The sequence below is a fragment of the Vollenhovia emeryi genome, unplaced genomic scaffold, assembly GCF_000949405.1.
Source record: "Vollenhovia emeryi isolate VEMERY1.0 unplaced genomic scaffold, V.emery_V1.0 DF939129.1, whole genome shotgun sequence".
NCBI lineage: Eukaryota > Metazoa > Arthropoda > Insecta > Hymenoptera > Formicidae > Vollenhovia > Vollenhovia emeryi.
In genome coordinates this window covers 2438237-2452510 of record NW_011967237.1, presented here as the reverse complement: position 1 = coordinate 2452510, position 14274 = coordinate 2438237, and the positions used below count along the sequence as shown (strand labels likewise).

General features: G+C 37.8%; 3 protein-coding genes across 6 annotated transcripts in view; 2 read left to right on the top strand and 1 right to left on the bottom strand.

Moving 5' to 3' along the window:
- LOC105568477 overlaps nucleotides 1-3742 on the bottom strand; it is a 46055-nt gene extending 42313 nt beyond the window's left edge. For both annotated transcript variants that reach the window (XM_012024179.1, XM_012024180.1), the window contains exons 1-2: nucleotides 3542-3742; nucleotides 1194-2463 (exon numbers count right to left, since the gene is read on the bottom strand). In XM_012024179.1, the coding sequence (XP_011879569.1) occupies nucleotides 1194-2160 (967 nt within the window). In that variant the 5' untranslated portion in view covers nucleotides 2161-2463; nucleotides 3542-3742. The remainder of the gene's footprint in view (nucleotides 1-1193; nucleotides 2464-3541) is intronic.
- A 2365-nt stretch (nucleotides 3743-6107) lies between these two features.
- Nucleotides 6108-9794, top strand: LOC105568474 (arrestin domain-containing protein 2-like). Of its 2 annotated transcripts, XM_012024176.1 has the most exons (9): nucleotides 6575-6655; nucleotides 6917-7096; nucleotides 7416-7544; nucleotides 7791-8005; nucleotides 8167-8355; nucleotides 8607-8803; nucleotides 8915-9108; nucleotides 9421-9552; nucleotides 9629-9794. In XM_012024176.1, the coding sequence occupies exons 2-9, from the start codon at nucleotides 7030-7032 to the stop codon at nucleotides 9643-9645; spliced, it is 1140 nt and encodes a 379-aa protein (XP_011879566.1). In that variant the 5' UTR covers nucleotides 6575-6655; nucleotides 6917-7029; the 3' UTR covers nucleotides 9646-9794. The 2 variants fall into 2 exon arrangements, with proteins under 2 accessions (XP_011879565.1, XP_011879566.1); XM_012024175.1 differs by lacking the exon at nucleotides 6917-7096 and having other exon boundaries at nucleotides 6108-6655.
- A 1284-nt stretch (nucleotides 9795-11078) lies between these two features.
- LOC105568475 (arrestin domain-containing protein 2-like) lies at nucleotides 11079-14145 on the top strand. Of its 2 annotated transcripts, XM_012024178.1 has the most exons (7): nucleotides 11079-11371; nucleotides 11551-11633; nucleotides 12391-12546; nucleotides 12788-13002; nucleotides 13164-13352; nucleotides 13606-13802; nucleotides 13914-14145. In XM_012024178.1, exons 1-7 carry the CDS (start codon nucleotides 11364-11366, stop codon nucleotides 14128-14130), a joined length of 1065 nt encoding a protein of 354 aa, XP_011879568.1. In that variant the 5' UTR covers nucleotides 11079-11363; the 3' UTR covers nucleotides 14131-14145. The 2 variants fall into 2 exon arrangements, with proteins under 2 accessions (XP_011879568.1, XP_011879567.1); XM_012024177.1 differs by having other exon boundaries at nucleotides 11079-11633.
- Nucleotides 14146-14274: the final 129 nt, after the last annotated feature.

Genomic DNA, 14274 nt, shown 5'->3' with positions numbered 1-14274 from the left:
GAATTAAGTCTCAAGTGTATACCCCGGTTCTTTCATCCGGCTTCGTCTGAGAGCAAGAAGGTCCAGAAAGACATCAAAAGGCAAAAAAACGCAGTAAAAGGAACTTTAGCAGGTAAAAAAAAAGGTAAAAATACTCACAGACGCGAGAGAGACTCTGAGGGGAAAACGAGAGTGTCAAAATGGACGGCACCAAAGAGGGTGGGCCAGTTTTATTCATCGCCTTTACACGATGACGATCCGATGGCGTCGCAGATTTATGTTGAAAAGCAATTACCGGAGCCTCTTGCGCGCGCACGTGCGCGCACATAGATTTCGGGTGCGCTAAGCGCGTACATTACAAAACCTTCATTATACCCACATTAACGCGCGTTATGGATTTTCATCGATAGGAGAGCACTCAGTCGGATTAAAAGAGCAAATGACTCGTAGGCCGCGAATTTCGACGTGGCGAAATCCCAAATTTCGTTTCTATGGAGGCCAATTATCGGCGGCGCGTGTGCACGTGCCCGGGGTTATTCACGTGCCGTGTGTCGCCGTAATTCTCGTTTTCATCCAAATCGACCCGCATCCAAATCGTTCGCTATAACGAAGAAACCTTTAATGCCCCCGCGATATTTCGCGCAAAAAATATCCCCTGCAGCCGCGATATTACGAATTAGAACGCGAAGCAATTTATATTTTATTAATATTCAAAATTGCGTTTCACTCAAATACATTATATTATTACAATACGCTGTAGTTATTGCTCGCAAACACGAGTATTAATAATTAAAAAATGCAATTAATAACAAAAAAAACTGTAATTACAGTAAAGTAATAACCAATTTTTAAAATTATAGAAGAACAGTAATCGGGAAGGTTTAATCGTCACAACAGGAAAACGATGAAGAGCCATTAATAAATTAGAGACCTTTAATGTTAACGGCATTAAATTATTTCAAAATTACGAAATTCGAAACGCATTTCGTGCGTTTAATACAACATGCTTGGCTTTTGCATGTTTAATGTATAACATATTGGCGCGACACAATAGCATTTTCAATCAACCGACCCTCGTCAAGGAAACAAACGTTTCATGGCGCTCGAGAACATCGGCCGTTGTTTATTACCGTAGGAGATGGAGGACTGTAAGGATGGGAGAAACTGTTGTAAATGAAGATAAAGCTGGTTCGTAAATAAGAGAAAAGACTCACCGAGACCGCCCTTCATCGAGCCTCTTCTTCTAGGGCTGGATAATAGAGTGATCTCAGTATCGGCGTCACCCATATCCGTCAAATCGCTGGTAGATCGTCGGGACATGTTCTTTCCGCTCCGTCTGCGTTTCGTGCGCTCGTTCGAGCCCTCGCAATGACTCCGACCAACCTCGTCGAGGCATCCCTGGCTCTTGTTAAAGTGCCCGCCTGTTTTTGCGCTTCTTGACCTATCGCCGGCCCCCTCGCCGGGCTTCTCCTGCAGTCCTCCGGGATGACTTTCCAAAGAAGGACTCTTGCCTGGGCTATTACACATATATCCCGCGATCTCCCTGCTGGCATCTTTTTGGCCGAGTTCCGAGTTTCGACTCGCCTGCGGACTGGTCGCTTCGTGCGACGTCGGAGTTACGATCGTGGGCGACATAGGGCTGTTGAGGCTCGCCAGGCCGAAGGAGTTCCTCCGCCGGTCGAAAAGCTGCGGGCTTCTCGCGCCATAACCGGACGACGAGTTGACCGATCTACTGCGATCGGTCATCAATGACGAGGTCCCCGATGCCGGATAGCTCGCGGCCTGCCTCAAAGTCTTGCGCGGATCGCAGAACTGGAAGATGGGGGACCTGCGGCCGGGCGAGTGCAGTATCTCGCTGTTGGGAGTCTTCGGGCTCCGCGGTGGGACCGGCGTGGTGCGGGAGTAATAGCTGGGACTCCTGGAGCCGCGCTGCTGCTCGTGCTCGTCGGCGCGCCCGAACTCGTCGAAGTCGAAGGTCGTGTTGGGTGTCTCCGGGTAGTACTCGGGCGGGAACTCGAAGACCCGCGGAGTGCCGGGCGACTTGGCCAGCGATTGACCCTGAGTCGGGCTCCGCTGTTCGGCGATCGGCACCTGCTGCTGGAGACGAGGAAGCGCCGGCAGCTGCCGCGGACTCCTCGGGGATTTCAGATGGATCGATTGTCCGGGGCTGTTGGTTGCCATCTCCGCTACGGTGTCCCTCTGACGAATTTACTTTCCTCCCGGATCGCGTTATCTCCGACGATTCAATGTCCCGGGCCGGCTGTTTATCGGGAGAAGCTCCGCAGCTTCGTCACTGTCGCATCGCAGAAACGACCGCCGTCGGTTGTGAGGCTACGCCTGTAAATTGTTCTGCGACCGAGCACGGCCACTCTTCTCATTTCAGCGGATTTCACGGCGGTTTCGATTTCGCAGATGAGAAGTTAGTGCGGAACAAGTGCGGTTTTGGTTTTGATTGTCGTCTTGTACATACACGAATCTTCCCGACTGTCAAGCACGAGAATAAGATTTCGTTAAACCTTTGTTAAGAGCTTGCGTTAAATTTTAGCCAAGAAGCGCGTAATTAAATTTTATAATTATCATTACGAAAGGTTATACACGTACAGAATACATACAAAAAGTTCTATAGCCATTAAGTTTTTTGCATGCAGCAGAATTGAGGGATAAAATACGCCTGGGAAAAACTTTCGCGTATTATAGTACACTCACTTGACAAAGATTCTCATTTTAATCGATTTGCACGTCTCTAAAACTTCAGCTCTTCTTAGTAAAGAGCTTAAGAAGAACTCCCGTATATTATTCTTATTTGACAAAGATTCTCATTTTATTTGGATTTGCGCGTCTCAAAAACTTTAGTTGTTCTCACGAATCAACTCAAATACGAATTAACTCGAACGGAATTAATTAAACGAGAAGTCACTTTCTCTTATATTGAATCGATCGCTGATTAATAATGGAACGATGAGATGCGATGCCATTGTGATATAGCGCATGACCTATAACCGCAGGGTTAAAACGCACCTATGTCAAGTTCACGATCGAGTGTTTGCCCTGAACGCGTACATCGATCCAAATAAAATAGAAAAAAGAAGCATAAAGCACTTTAAATTATTACACTCTCCCTCTCTCTCGCTTTCTCTCTCACTGTCATCGCGACTCAAGCCAAAACAAACTTGTCAAATACAATATTCAATATAGGACGACAAGCTCGTTTCAAGGAAACAACGGTCGGGGGAAGCAATTTACCGAAGGAACGTTTACGTAAAATCATTTTTCATTTCAATCGAACAGTTAATAGTTACTCGCTGTTACAAGGAGTTATTAGGAAGTACAGTCGCGATGAGAACTTTGGATCAACGAAGTATCGTTCGATCATTGAAAGCCATTTTCCAAGCGTCGCACAGCACGAGGGCGATTCATCTAGACGCAGCCTATGCTGTCTCTGTTCGAATTGACGATGTAGGCGATATACAACGCGCGTGTCGACGACGCAAGGTAAACAGGTACGCGAGTAGACGAGATTATTGGCCGAAGCGTTACGCCAGTTAGCCAACTAGGGATTAACCTGTTGAACGTCGTAGTCACAAAGAGTTGCCGTCACGCTGTCTAGCTGCGCCGAGTCGTCGGACGGTGACGTCGCGACGCCGGAGACGACTTTGGCGGCGGGACCGGTGGTTCCGCTGATTAAGGACACTTCCGGCCCCCCAAACAGGCAGAAGACACAATTTGTTGTAGACCGAATTTTGCGTCGTGAGGAGAACAAGTTTCGATGCCTCGAGGTGCCACCTCGGCGATGGCCGGCGTGCTACTGAGGGGTTGCAATGTGGAAGCCACCCTCGCGCCCGCTTCGCAGCTGCCGCGGACCACCCCTCCCGCGTCGTCACGTTCACTGGGGGCTTTGTTGTTCTCCCCGCACGTGCTCTTTCAATAATTTCGTATTCACCAGACGTTATAATTTTCATCGCATTCACCGGACGTTGATGATTTTCATCGGATCTTGGCGAGTTTAATATCATATCCTTTCGTTAGAATTTATCGTTATACACGGACGAAATAGTATAACGAATTGTATTACCAACTTTAAATTGCGATAGTATCTTTTTTTTTAAATTACCATCCAAGGTTTAAGCTACCTAGTGAAGCTTGTGCCTTTCTTTTATTTAGCAAATACATTTTATGATAAAAACGTCTTATAAGACATACAACAAGTAAATAACTATGGATTGTATAGAGATGTATATCTTTGTAATTTTTATGTATATCTCTTGAAACCTGTCATGCGGAAATAACTTCTGTTACTTGTACACGCGATGAAATATCGAAATAAAAAAAAAGTACCATGTCAGACTTCAAGTCCGTAACTAACCCTTCTGCCAGCTTATACGGTATGGTATTCCCTGTCGATACCATCGAAACAATCTATCAAACAAAATTACGTTTGTGTTTACGCCGAAGGAAGCTACGAAGGCATTGCAGGCCTGATAGAACGGTGTCCAACAGGTAGACGTTTCGGTACATGCAGGCACGCGTTGCGGAATCTAATATTTGCCTCTGATGTTGGTCCAAACCCGTTTACCCAGTATAGTTCGACCTTTAATCAGTAAGGCACTACAGTAAGGCACTTTACGAGCTTCGCGTGGAGGAATTTGATTTGAGCCTCCCGTCAGTTTATAACATCGACGATTACCATCATTTTATAGGTACGTCAGTTTATAAGAGTTTCTTACAAAAATGCTCTTAATTGAGGCGGGGAGTTTTAATTGTTAAATAATTATGTGAAAGAAAAGAAGAGAGAAGGCATTACTTCAGGCCTAACTCGTCAAATATTTTCGGTGGACTGATAAATCCTGCAGAAAGAAAGATTATATCTCGTAAATTATTATTTAATATGTTTAAAATAATCACACAAAATAAAAGAAGTTATAATCTCTTTACTGTGCAAATTATCTCGATAAATTTATATATTTAGAAAATAACATATAAAAGTTTAATCACACAATTAAAAAAAATTATTCCAACAATGTTACTTTGTTTCAACTTGTTGGACAGAAAATTACTGTCATTTAATCAAACAACTGAATGCGTATCATGGAAATTTTCCGAACATTTCCATGATAGACACCTCGAGCTTTTCTACCCGATTCAGATATCATTCGAGTTAGTGAGAAGTTAGTAGTCTCAGAGATCACCAGATAGCAGACGCATCCAGTAAAAGTACCATGCAAAGAAATCTGTCATTCAAGCAGTAAACATTTGTTCTCTTACAGTCCACAAATATTTAAAAAATGAAACCTAATTGGATATATAACTAAATATCTTAGAAAGCTTACTTTTTATAATATTATGATATCAAAAATATAATATAAAATAGCAATACTATATTCATGTTTGATATTTACCGTGATGTTACCATATTATTTTCATATCACCCATTCATGACGAGTCAATCAAACCAGAAGAATGCAAATAAAAAATCCTAACTAAACCTACTTACATACTTTTTGAGCAATTTTAAACGCAATTCTAAGGATCTATAAATCATTTATTTGTTTATATCGATTAAAACAACCAAATGTCTTTTCTAATTCGTTACTTAACATACTTAACTTTACTTAACAGTGATCAATCGTACAAATTAAAATGCACTTTTTCGCTTGACAATGAAGCTGCGATGTTTTAAAAACGTTTATTTGTTTGTGCAAAATATCGAGCGACATAATGAAAGCAATTTGATTCTTTTAATCGATTAATTTTTTTTGCAAAAGAAAGTATGCAAGTACGAACACAGTAACGTCTTCTTAAGCCTTTTTATTATAGGAATTAATAATCATCTGGCGAATCGCTAACGTGAAAGGCTATAGTTATTTTATGTTTCACGTTGGCAAAACAGATTCTAAAGTCACTGAATAATAAAACTGACAGGAAAGTGGAACGGAGAAAATAAATATTTATGAATGTTTTAGAGACTTTAATTTATGTTTCTAATTGGCGAATGATCCTCGTCATTTTGCTATATAAATGTAAAGAATTCGCTTCATACAGTAGACACTCTCGACATTCTCGCTTGTCAAACTATCCTGTTTTAGCTTATGGCAGTAAGTTATCTGTAACTAGCTATGGGAAGCATATTCCAGTATGTTATATAACGCGATGCGCAGTAGCTCGTATCAGCCATGAGCCTCATTCTTTCTGTGATACTCCATTTCTAAACAATATAAACCGCTAGATTCTATAATAGAAAATATACATCTAAAACTTCGTGTTTCCTCATTCTTATATCTGTCTTATTGATAATGCACAAGTACGATAAACCTTGTATTAGTCACATCGAAAGAGATATTTGGAAGTGACACTTTCAAGAAAGTGATATCAGTTGATCTATATATCCTGGAGATATAATTCCTTTAACGTTCTCATGGTGGGGCACGTCGATACGAAATATCTCGATGTTCCCAAGTTCCTACATCGGTCGTGCAGCCATCATGCTGTATGTATGTCAACTCGATCGCGGAGCGAGACTGAGAAGTCTGTCCCGACTGACCAGTGTACTGCGATAGAAACATGGCATCGTTGAACATTTTTAACATTGAATTTAACCGGCCGGATGCTGTTTACATGCCCGGCGAAATCGTCAGCGGCTGCGTCACCATCAATCTGGCAAGGGAAAAAATTGCTGAAGGTAAATCATTCAGTTAATTAACTCTTTTAAAGATATCCATCGAATAAAACCATCGCAAAATTTACACGTGTAACCATGATCTGCGTAGACAATAACTATAGATCATCTGCATCTACATCTTTTTTACTTTTCCTTTCTTCTCCAATTTCAAGATATATTAAAAACATCGTATACAAAAAATCTTAAGTATATCTTAATATCATCTAAAATTAAAACTAGCTTTGCGAATCCAACCAGAAATACTGTAATGTATATTTGAAGGTCGCCTCGATGGACTCAGAGATTATCGATTCTTGGACTATCCAGTGATAACAGTGTGACGAACATATAGGCGAAAATTTTATCAATCTCAGAATTGGACACTTTGATAATGCATGGAATATTATGAGATTATTCTTGTGATAATTTTAGAACGAACAACATCTTTTCTGTATTTTTTCTGTATGTTTTAAACAGGTTAAACATAAATAAATAAATATGATAGTAAGAGTTACACCAAGTATATTGTGTTATAAACGATAAATAGCAAAAGAATTACATCCTAACAAACACGATAAAATTACTTGTCATTTTACCGTCAAAAACGTAATTTTTATGTCAAAATAACATCAGTCTATTTGCTGGGATATACATATTCAAATAATTCTATTTAGCGTTTTGCGCATAGTTATCTGTATCTATTATACACATTTTTTTTATAAAGAATACGGATTTTCTTAATTCCTTATTTTGTATGTAAAATGATCATTAATCTTTGCAGCACTAAAATTATCAGCTAGGGGGGAAGCTGACGTCAGATGGACTAAGAAAACGAGAAATCACTCTACTACTTATAGGGGGAATGAAAAGTATTTTAGTTTAACCATCATGCTGTTAGAGAGATTAGAAGGTTAATATTGTCAATTAAAACTCAAGCATATATCGTTACAGAAATTTTCGTTAGAATATATTAGTACAATATAATATAATATAATAATGAAATATATTATACTTGCACTAATAATTAGAATACGTGTATATTGTAACATGTATATTTAAGTGTAAAATAGCTAAGATATATTTTACTACGATCCACATAGAAAAATAATAAATTATATTTAGAGGCTACATTTAATATTTGATATATTAATTTCAGAGGACAAAAAAGTACACATCCCTGCAGGATTGAGTAAATATCCTTTTCATATCCAACTACCACATGACATACCATGCAGCTTCGAACAGCACTACGGTCATATCAGATACACGATAAAGGCGGTCATTGTTAGATCGTGGCGGTTCAATCACGAGTGCAAAGCTGTGTTCACCATAATTTCACATTACGACTTGAACATTCGTCGTGAGCAATGTGTGAGTGAAGTCGATCTTTTTAATTTATATTAGGATTTGGTACTTTCATATTAAAAAATTTCATAGACCAGAAAATACAAGCTAGCCATTTTATAGCCATATGATGAACAGTATTATTTAAACAATTGCATTGAAAATTAATGATATATTATTTATATTAGATCGGCATACACGATGAAATAAACCAGGCTTTCTCTTGCTGCCTCTGCTGCGTCAGCGATGGTTCGATAAATATGCATGTTAAATTACCGACGACAGGATTCGTTCCGGGACAATGGATCGAGGCAGGTTTCGATTTAAAGGATAATACCAGCACTGAATTCAATAAAATCTGCTTGAAACTACAGCAAGTAGGTTTGAAAATAATTGTTGTAACTAATATGTAATATTACCCTGGTCAAAATAAGAATCAGTGCGTAAATCGAGTGCAAGGGATGATTGACAGAGAGAAGCGTAAACGCGAAACTTTCCGTGTGCCTTTACGCTCAATCTATATGCTCAGATTTATTTTCATCAAAATACGTGAATCGATAAATTGGCCAGAATGTAAATTTTATTCTGTCCTGTGATAATTACCAAATTTTAATTTACGCTTACTAAGTCCTGCGAGTTTCGCGCGACTAGGTCCACTAGGCACGACAAAACAACTGTGGCATCTGTGCAAAAACTAGGACCGTTCGGTAAACGCGCTGTTTTCGTATTACGTTTACTTATCCCCTCGGTACCACCTTCGGAACTGGAATTCTGCGGTATCATTGACCTAAAATATATTCTACGTGTCGTCTTCCACGGTGAAATGTACGTATCTTTTAAAAGCTCAGTGGTAAACCAAATATATTGTAATAATCCGGCAATATTTTACGCCCTTGATGGTCATCCAATAACAATAGGTTGTCAATTTTTGTCTAGGTATCGCAAGATCGTCAAAGAGTATCCGATTGTAATTGGAACAATACCACTGCTGCCTGTGCCATCGGCGCCTGAAGCCCCGTCTTGTTCACATGGATCTACATCTCAGTCTACATCGAAAAACGGAGACATGACTGCAGAATCTGACATCGTATCTTATCCAAGTTCACCGTTGACGAACGAATTTCTTAATGGTATGTAAAATGCTCAGTACCGATAGACTCTACCAAAAATTTTTTTTCAATATTTTATAATAATATTTGTCTTTCTCTTCTTGTATAACGTTTTAAATAATTTATAAACATAACAAAGTTCTATATTTTATTTCACCAAGAATATTATTGTTCGAGTGATTTAAAAGAGTCAATATTTCTTTACGTATTAAAGTCGTAATCACAAGACCTTACGTGAAAAGTACTACGAGACTGTAATCCAAGCCAAAGTCGTCAAAGTAGATACAGATTAGGTATAAAAATATACAAATGGGTAAATGCTTTTGTATATAGCTCCTCCATCGTATGAAGAATCCTGTACGAACAGAGCATCTTGCATCAAAGATCACACGGAATCTGTATACGTGTATGGCGCTGACCAACCCTTTGCACCTAAATATCCAGTCTTCAAATTCCCTATTTCAGGTAAGACGATTATACTAATTAAGTCTTCTACTACTACATCTGTGGGCTGCACGTATTATCAATACTTTACTTGCAGATCCGCTTGAGAAATAGGAAGGTCATCTAAGCTGATAATTACACATACATCGAACTAAAAATATTTCCTATCGTTTTAAATTATCTTTGTATAATTTAAACCGTTTTAATCTGTAACCGAAAAAATGTTCCGAAAAATAAAAATGGCAAAAGCTGAAAACAATGGAATACGAAGAATAAAAATTATAATAAAAAATCGCAATTAGCTATTCTATCTATTGTACAAGATTTATAAATAATGCTAATCAATTCTCTCAATTAGTTCTGTCGACATTCAGTAACGCAAAGATAATTTTCACGTTTGCCGTCACGCTGTCTCGCTGCGCCGAGTCGTCGGACGGTGACGTCGCGACGCCGGAGACAACTTTGGCGGCGGGACCGGTGGTTCCGCTAATTCATCAAACAACTGAATGCGCATCATGGAAATTTTCCGAACATTTCCGTGATACACACCTCGAGCTTGTCTTTTCTACCCGATTCAGATATCATTCGACTTGGTGAGAAGTTAGTAGTCTCAGAGACCACCAGATAGCAGACGCATCCAGTAAAAGTACCATGCAAAGAAATCTGTCATTCAAGCAGTAAGTGTTCTCTTACAGTCCACAAATATTTAAAAAATGAGACCTAATTGGAAATATAGCTAAATATCTTAGAAAGCTTATTTTTTACAATATTATGATATCAAAAATATATAATATAAAGCAGCAACACTATATTCATGTTTGATATTTACCGTAATGTTACCATATTATTTTCATATCACCCATTCATAACGAGTCAATCAAACCAGAAGAATGCAAATAAAAAATCCTAACTAAACCTACTTACATACTTTTTGAGCAATTTTGAACGTAATTTTAAGGATCTATAAATCATTTATTTGTTTATATCGATTAAAACAACCAAATGTCTTTTATAATTCGTTACTTAACATACTTAACTTTACTTAACAGTGATCAATCGTACAAATTAAAATGCACTTTTTCGCTTGACAATGAAGCTGCGATGTTTTATTTGTTTTTGCAAAATATCGAGCGTAATGAAAGCAATTTGACTCTTTTAATCGATTAATTTTTTTGCAAAAGAAAGTATGCAAGTACGAACACAGTAACGTCTTCTTAAGCCTTTTTATTATAGGAATTAATAATCATCTGGCGAATCGCTAACGTAAAAGGCTAGTTATTTTACGTTTCACGTTGGCAAAACAGATTCTAAAGTCACTGAATAATAAAACTGACAGGAGAAAGTGGAACGGAGAAAATAAATATTTATGAATGTTTTAGAGACTTTAATTTATGTTTCTAATTGGCGAATGATCCTCGTCATTTTGCTATATAAATGTAAAGAATTCGCTTCATACAGTAGACACTCTCGACATTCTCGCTTGTCAAACTATCCTGTTTTAGCTTATGGCAGTAAGTTATCTGTAACTAGCTATGGGAATAGCACATTTCAGTATGTTACATAACGCGACGCGCAGTGGCTCGTATCAGCCATGAGCCTCATTCTTTCTGTGATACTCCATTTCTAAACAATATAAACCGCTAGATTCTATAATAGAAAATATACATCTAAAACTTCGTGTTTCCTCATTCTTATATCTGTCTCATTGATCTGCACGAGTGTGATAAACCTTGTATTAGTCACGTCGAAAGAGATATTTGGAAGTGACACTTTCAAGAAAGTGATATCAATTGATCTATATATCCTGAAGATATAATTCCTTTAACGTTCTCATGGTGGGGCACGTCGATATGAAATATCTCGATGTTCCCAAGTTCGTACATCAGTCGTGCAGCCATCATGCTGTATGTACGTCAATCTCGACTCGATCGCGGAGCGAGACTGAGAAGTCTGTCCCGACTGACCAGTGTACTGCGATAGAAACATGGCATCGTTGAACATTTTTAACATTGAATTTAGCCGGCCGGATGCTGTTTACATGCCCGGCGAAATCGTCAGCGGCTGCGTCACCATCAATCTGGCAAGGGAAAAAATTGCTGAAGGTAAATCATTCAGTTAATTAACTCTTTTAAAGATATCCATCGAACAAAACCATCGCAAAATTTACACGTGTAACCATGATCTGCGTAGACAATAACTATAGATATCATCTGCATCTACATCTTTTTACTTTTCCTTTCTTCTCCAATTTCAAGATATATTAAAAACATCGTATACAAAAAATCTTAAGTATATCTTAATATCATCTAAAATTACATTAGCTTTGCGAATCCAACCAGAAATACTGTAATGTATATTTGAAGGTCGCCTCGACGGACTCAGAGATTATCGATTCTTGGACTAATCAGTGATAACAGTGTGACGAACATATTGGCGGAAATTTTATCAATCTCAGAATTGGACGCTTTGATAATGCCTGGAATATTATGAGATTATTCTTGTGATAATTTTAGAACGAACAATATCTTTTCTGTATTTTTTCTGTATATTTTAAACAGGTTAAACATAAATAAATAAATATGATAGTAAGAGTTACACAAAGTATATTGTGTTATAAACGATAAATAGCAAAAGAATTACATCCTAACAAACACGATAAAATTACTTGTCATTTTAGCGTCAAAAACGTAATTTTTATGTCAAAATAACATCAGTCTATTTGCTGCGATATATTCAAATAATTCTATTTAGCGTTTTGCGCATAGTTATCTGTATCTATTATACACATTTTTTTTTATAAAGAATACGGATTTTCTTAATTCCTTATTTTGTATGTAAAATGATCATTAATCTTTGCAGCACTAAAATTATCAGCTAAGGGAGAAGCTGACGTCAGATGGACTGAGGAAACGAGTACGACAGATAGCAATGGAGATTCTACAACTACCTCTACTACTTATAGTGGGAATGAAAAGTATTTTAGTTTAACCATCATGCTGTTAGAGAGATTAGAAGGTTAATATTGTCAATTAAAACTCAAGCATATATCGTGACAGAAATTTTCGTTAGAATATATTAGTACAGTATAATATAATAATGAAATATATTATACTTGCACTAATAATTAGAATATGTGTATATTGTAACATGTATATTTAAGTGTAAAATAGCTAAGATACATTTTACTACGATCCACATAGAAAAATAATAAATTATATTTAGAGGCTACATTTAATATTTGATATATTCATTTCAGAGGACAGAAAAGTGCACATCCCTGCAGGATTGAGTAAATATCCTTTTCATATTCAACTACCACATGACATACCATGCAGCTTCGAACAGTACTACGGTCATATCAGATACACGATAAAGGCGGTCATTGTTAGATCGTGGCGGTTCAATCACGAGTGCAAAGCTGTGTTCACCATAATTTCACATTACGACTTGAACATTCGTCGTGAGCAATGTGTGAGTGAATTCGATCTTTTTAATTTATATTAGGATTTGGTACTTTCAAATTAAAAAATTTCTTAGACCAGAAAATACAAGCTAGCCATTTTATAGCCATATGATGAACAGTCTTATTTAAACAATTGCATTGAAAATTAATGATATATTATTTATATTAGATCGGCATACACGATGAAATAAACCAGGCTTTCTCTTGCTGCCTCTGCTGCATCAGCGATGGTTCGATAAATATGCATGTTAAATTACCGACGACAGGATTCGTTCCGGGACAATGGATCGAGGCAGGTTTCGATTTAAAGGATAATACCAGCACTGAATTCAATAAAATCTGCTTGAAACTACAGCAAGTAGGTTTGAAAATAATTGTTGTAATTAATATGTAATATTACCCTGGTCAAAATAAGAATCGGTACGTAAATCGAGTGCAAGGGAAGATTGACAGAGAGAAGCGTAAACGCGAAACTTTCCGTGTGCCTTTACGCTCAATCTATACGCTCAGATGTTTATTTTCATCAAAATATGTGAATCGATAAATTGGCCAGAATGTAAATTTTATTCTGTCCTGTGATAATTACCAAATTTTAATTTATGCTTACCAAGTCCTGCGAGTTTCGCGCGACTGCGTCCACTAGGCACGACAAAACAACTGTGGCATCTGTGCAAAAACTAGGACCGTTCGATAAACGCGCTGTTTTCGTATTACGTTTACTTATCCCCTCGGTACCACCTTCGGAACTGGAATTCTGCGGTATCATTGACCTAAAATATATTCTACGTGTCGTCTTCCACGGTGAAATGTACGTATCTTTTAAAAGCTCAGTGGTAAACCAAATATATTGTAATAATCCGGCAATATTTTACGCCCTTGATGGTCATCCAATAACAATAGGTTGTCAATTTTTGTCTAGGTATCGCAAGATCGTCAAAGAGTATCCGATTGTAATTGGAACAATACCACTGCTGCCTGTGCCATCGGCGCCTGAAGCCCCGTCTTGTTCACATGGATCTACATCTCAGTCTACATCGAAGAACGGAGACATGACTGCAGAACCTGACATCGTACCTTATCCAAGTGCACCTTATCCAAGTTCACCGTTGACGAACGGATTTCTTGATGGTATGTAAAATGCTCAGTACCGATAGACTCTACTAAAATTTTTTTTTTAATATTTTTTATAATATTTGTCTTTCTCTTCTTGTATAACGTTTTAAATAATTTATAAACGTAACAAAGTTCTATATTTTATTTCACCAAGAATATAATTGTTT

Coding starts and splice junctions, on each gene's coding strand:
- LOC105568474 (XM_012024175.1), top strand. CDS start 6,538: ATGGCATCGTTGAACATTTTTAACATTGAATTTAACCGGCCGGATGCT. Junction 6,656..7,415: donor AAGGGAAAAAATTGCTGAAG/GTAAATCATTCA, acceptor TAATCTTTGCAG/CACTAAAATTATCAGCTAGG. Junction 8,006..8,166: donor ACATTCGTCGTGAGCAATGT/GTGAGTGAAGTC, acceptor TATTTATATTAG/ATCGGCATACACGATGAAAT.
- LOC105568475 (XM_012024177.1), top strand. CDS start 11,516: ATGGCATCGTTGAACATTTTTAACATTGAATTTAGCCGGCCGGATGCT. Junction 13,003..13,163: donor ACATTCGTCGTGAGCAATGT/GTGAGTGAATTC, acceptor TATTTATATTAG/ATCGGCATACACGATGAAAT. Junction 13,803..13,913: donor GTCGTCTTCCACGGTGAAAT/GTACGTATCTTT, acceptor ATTTTTGTCTAG/GTATCGCAAGATCGTCAAAG.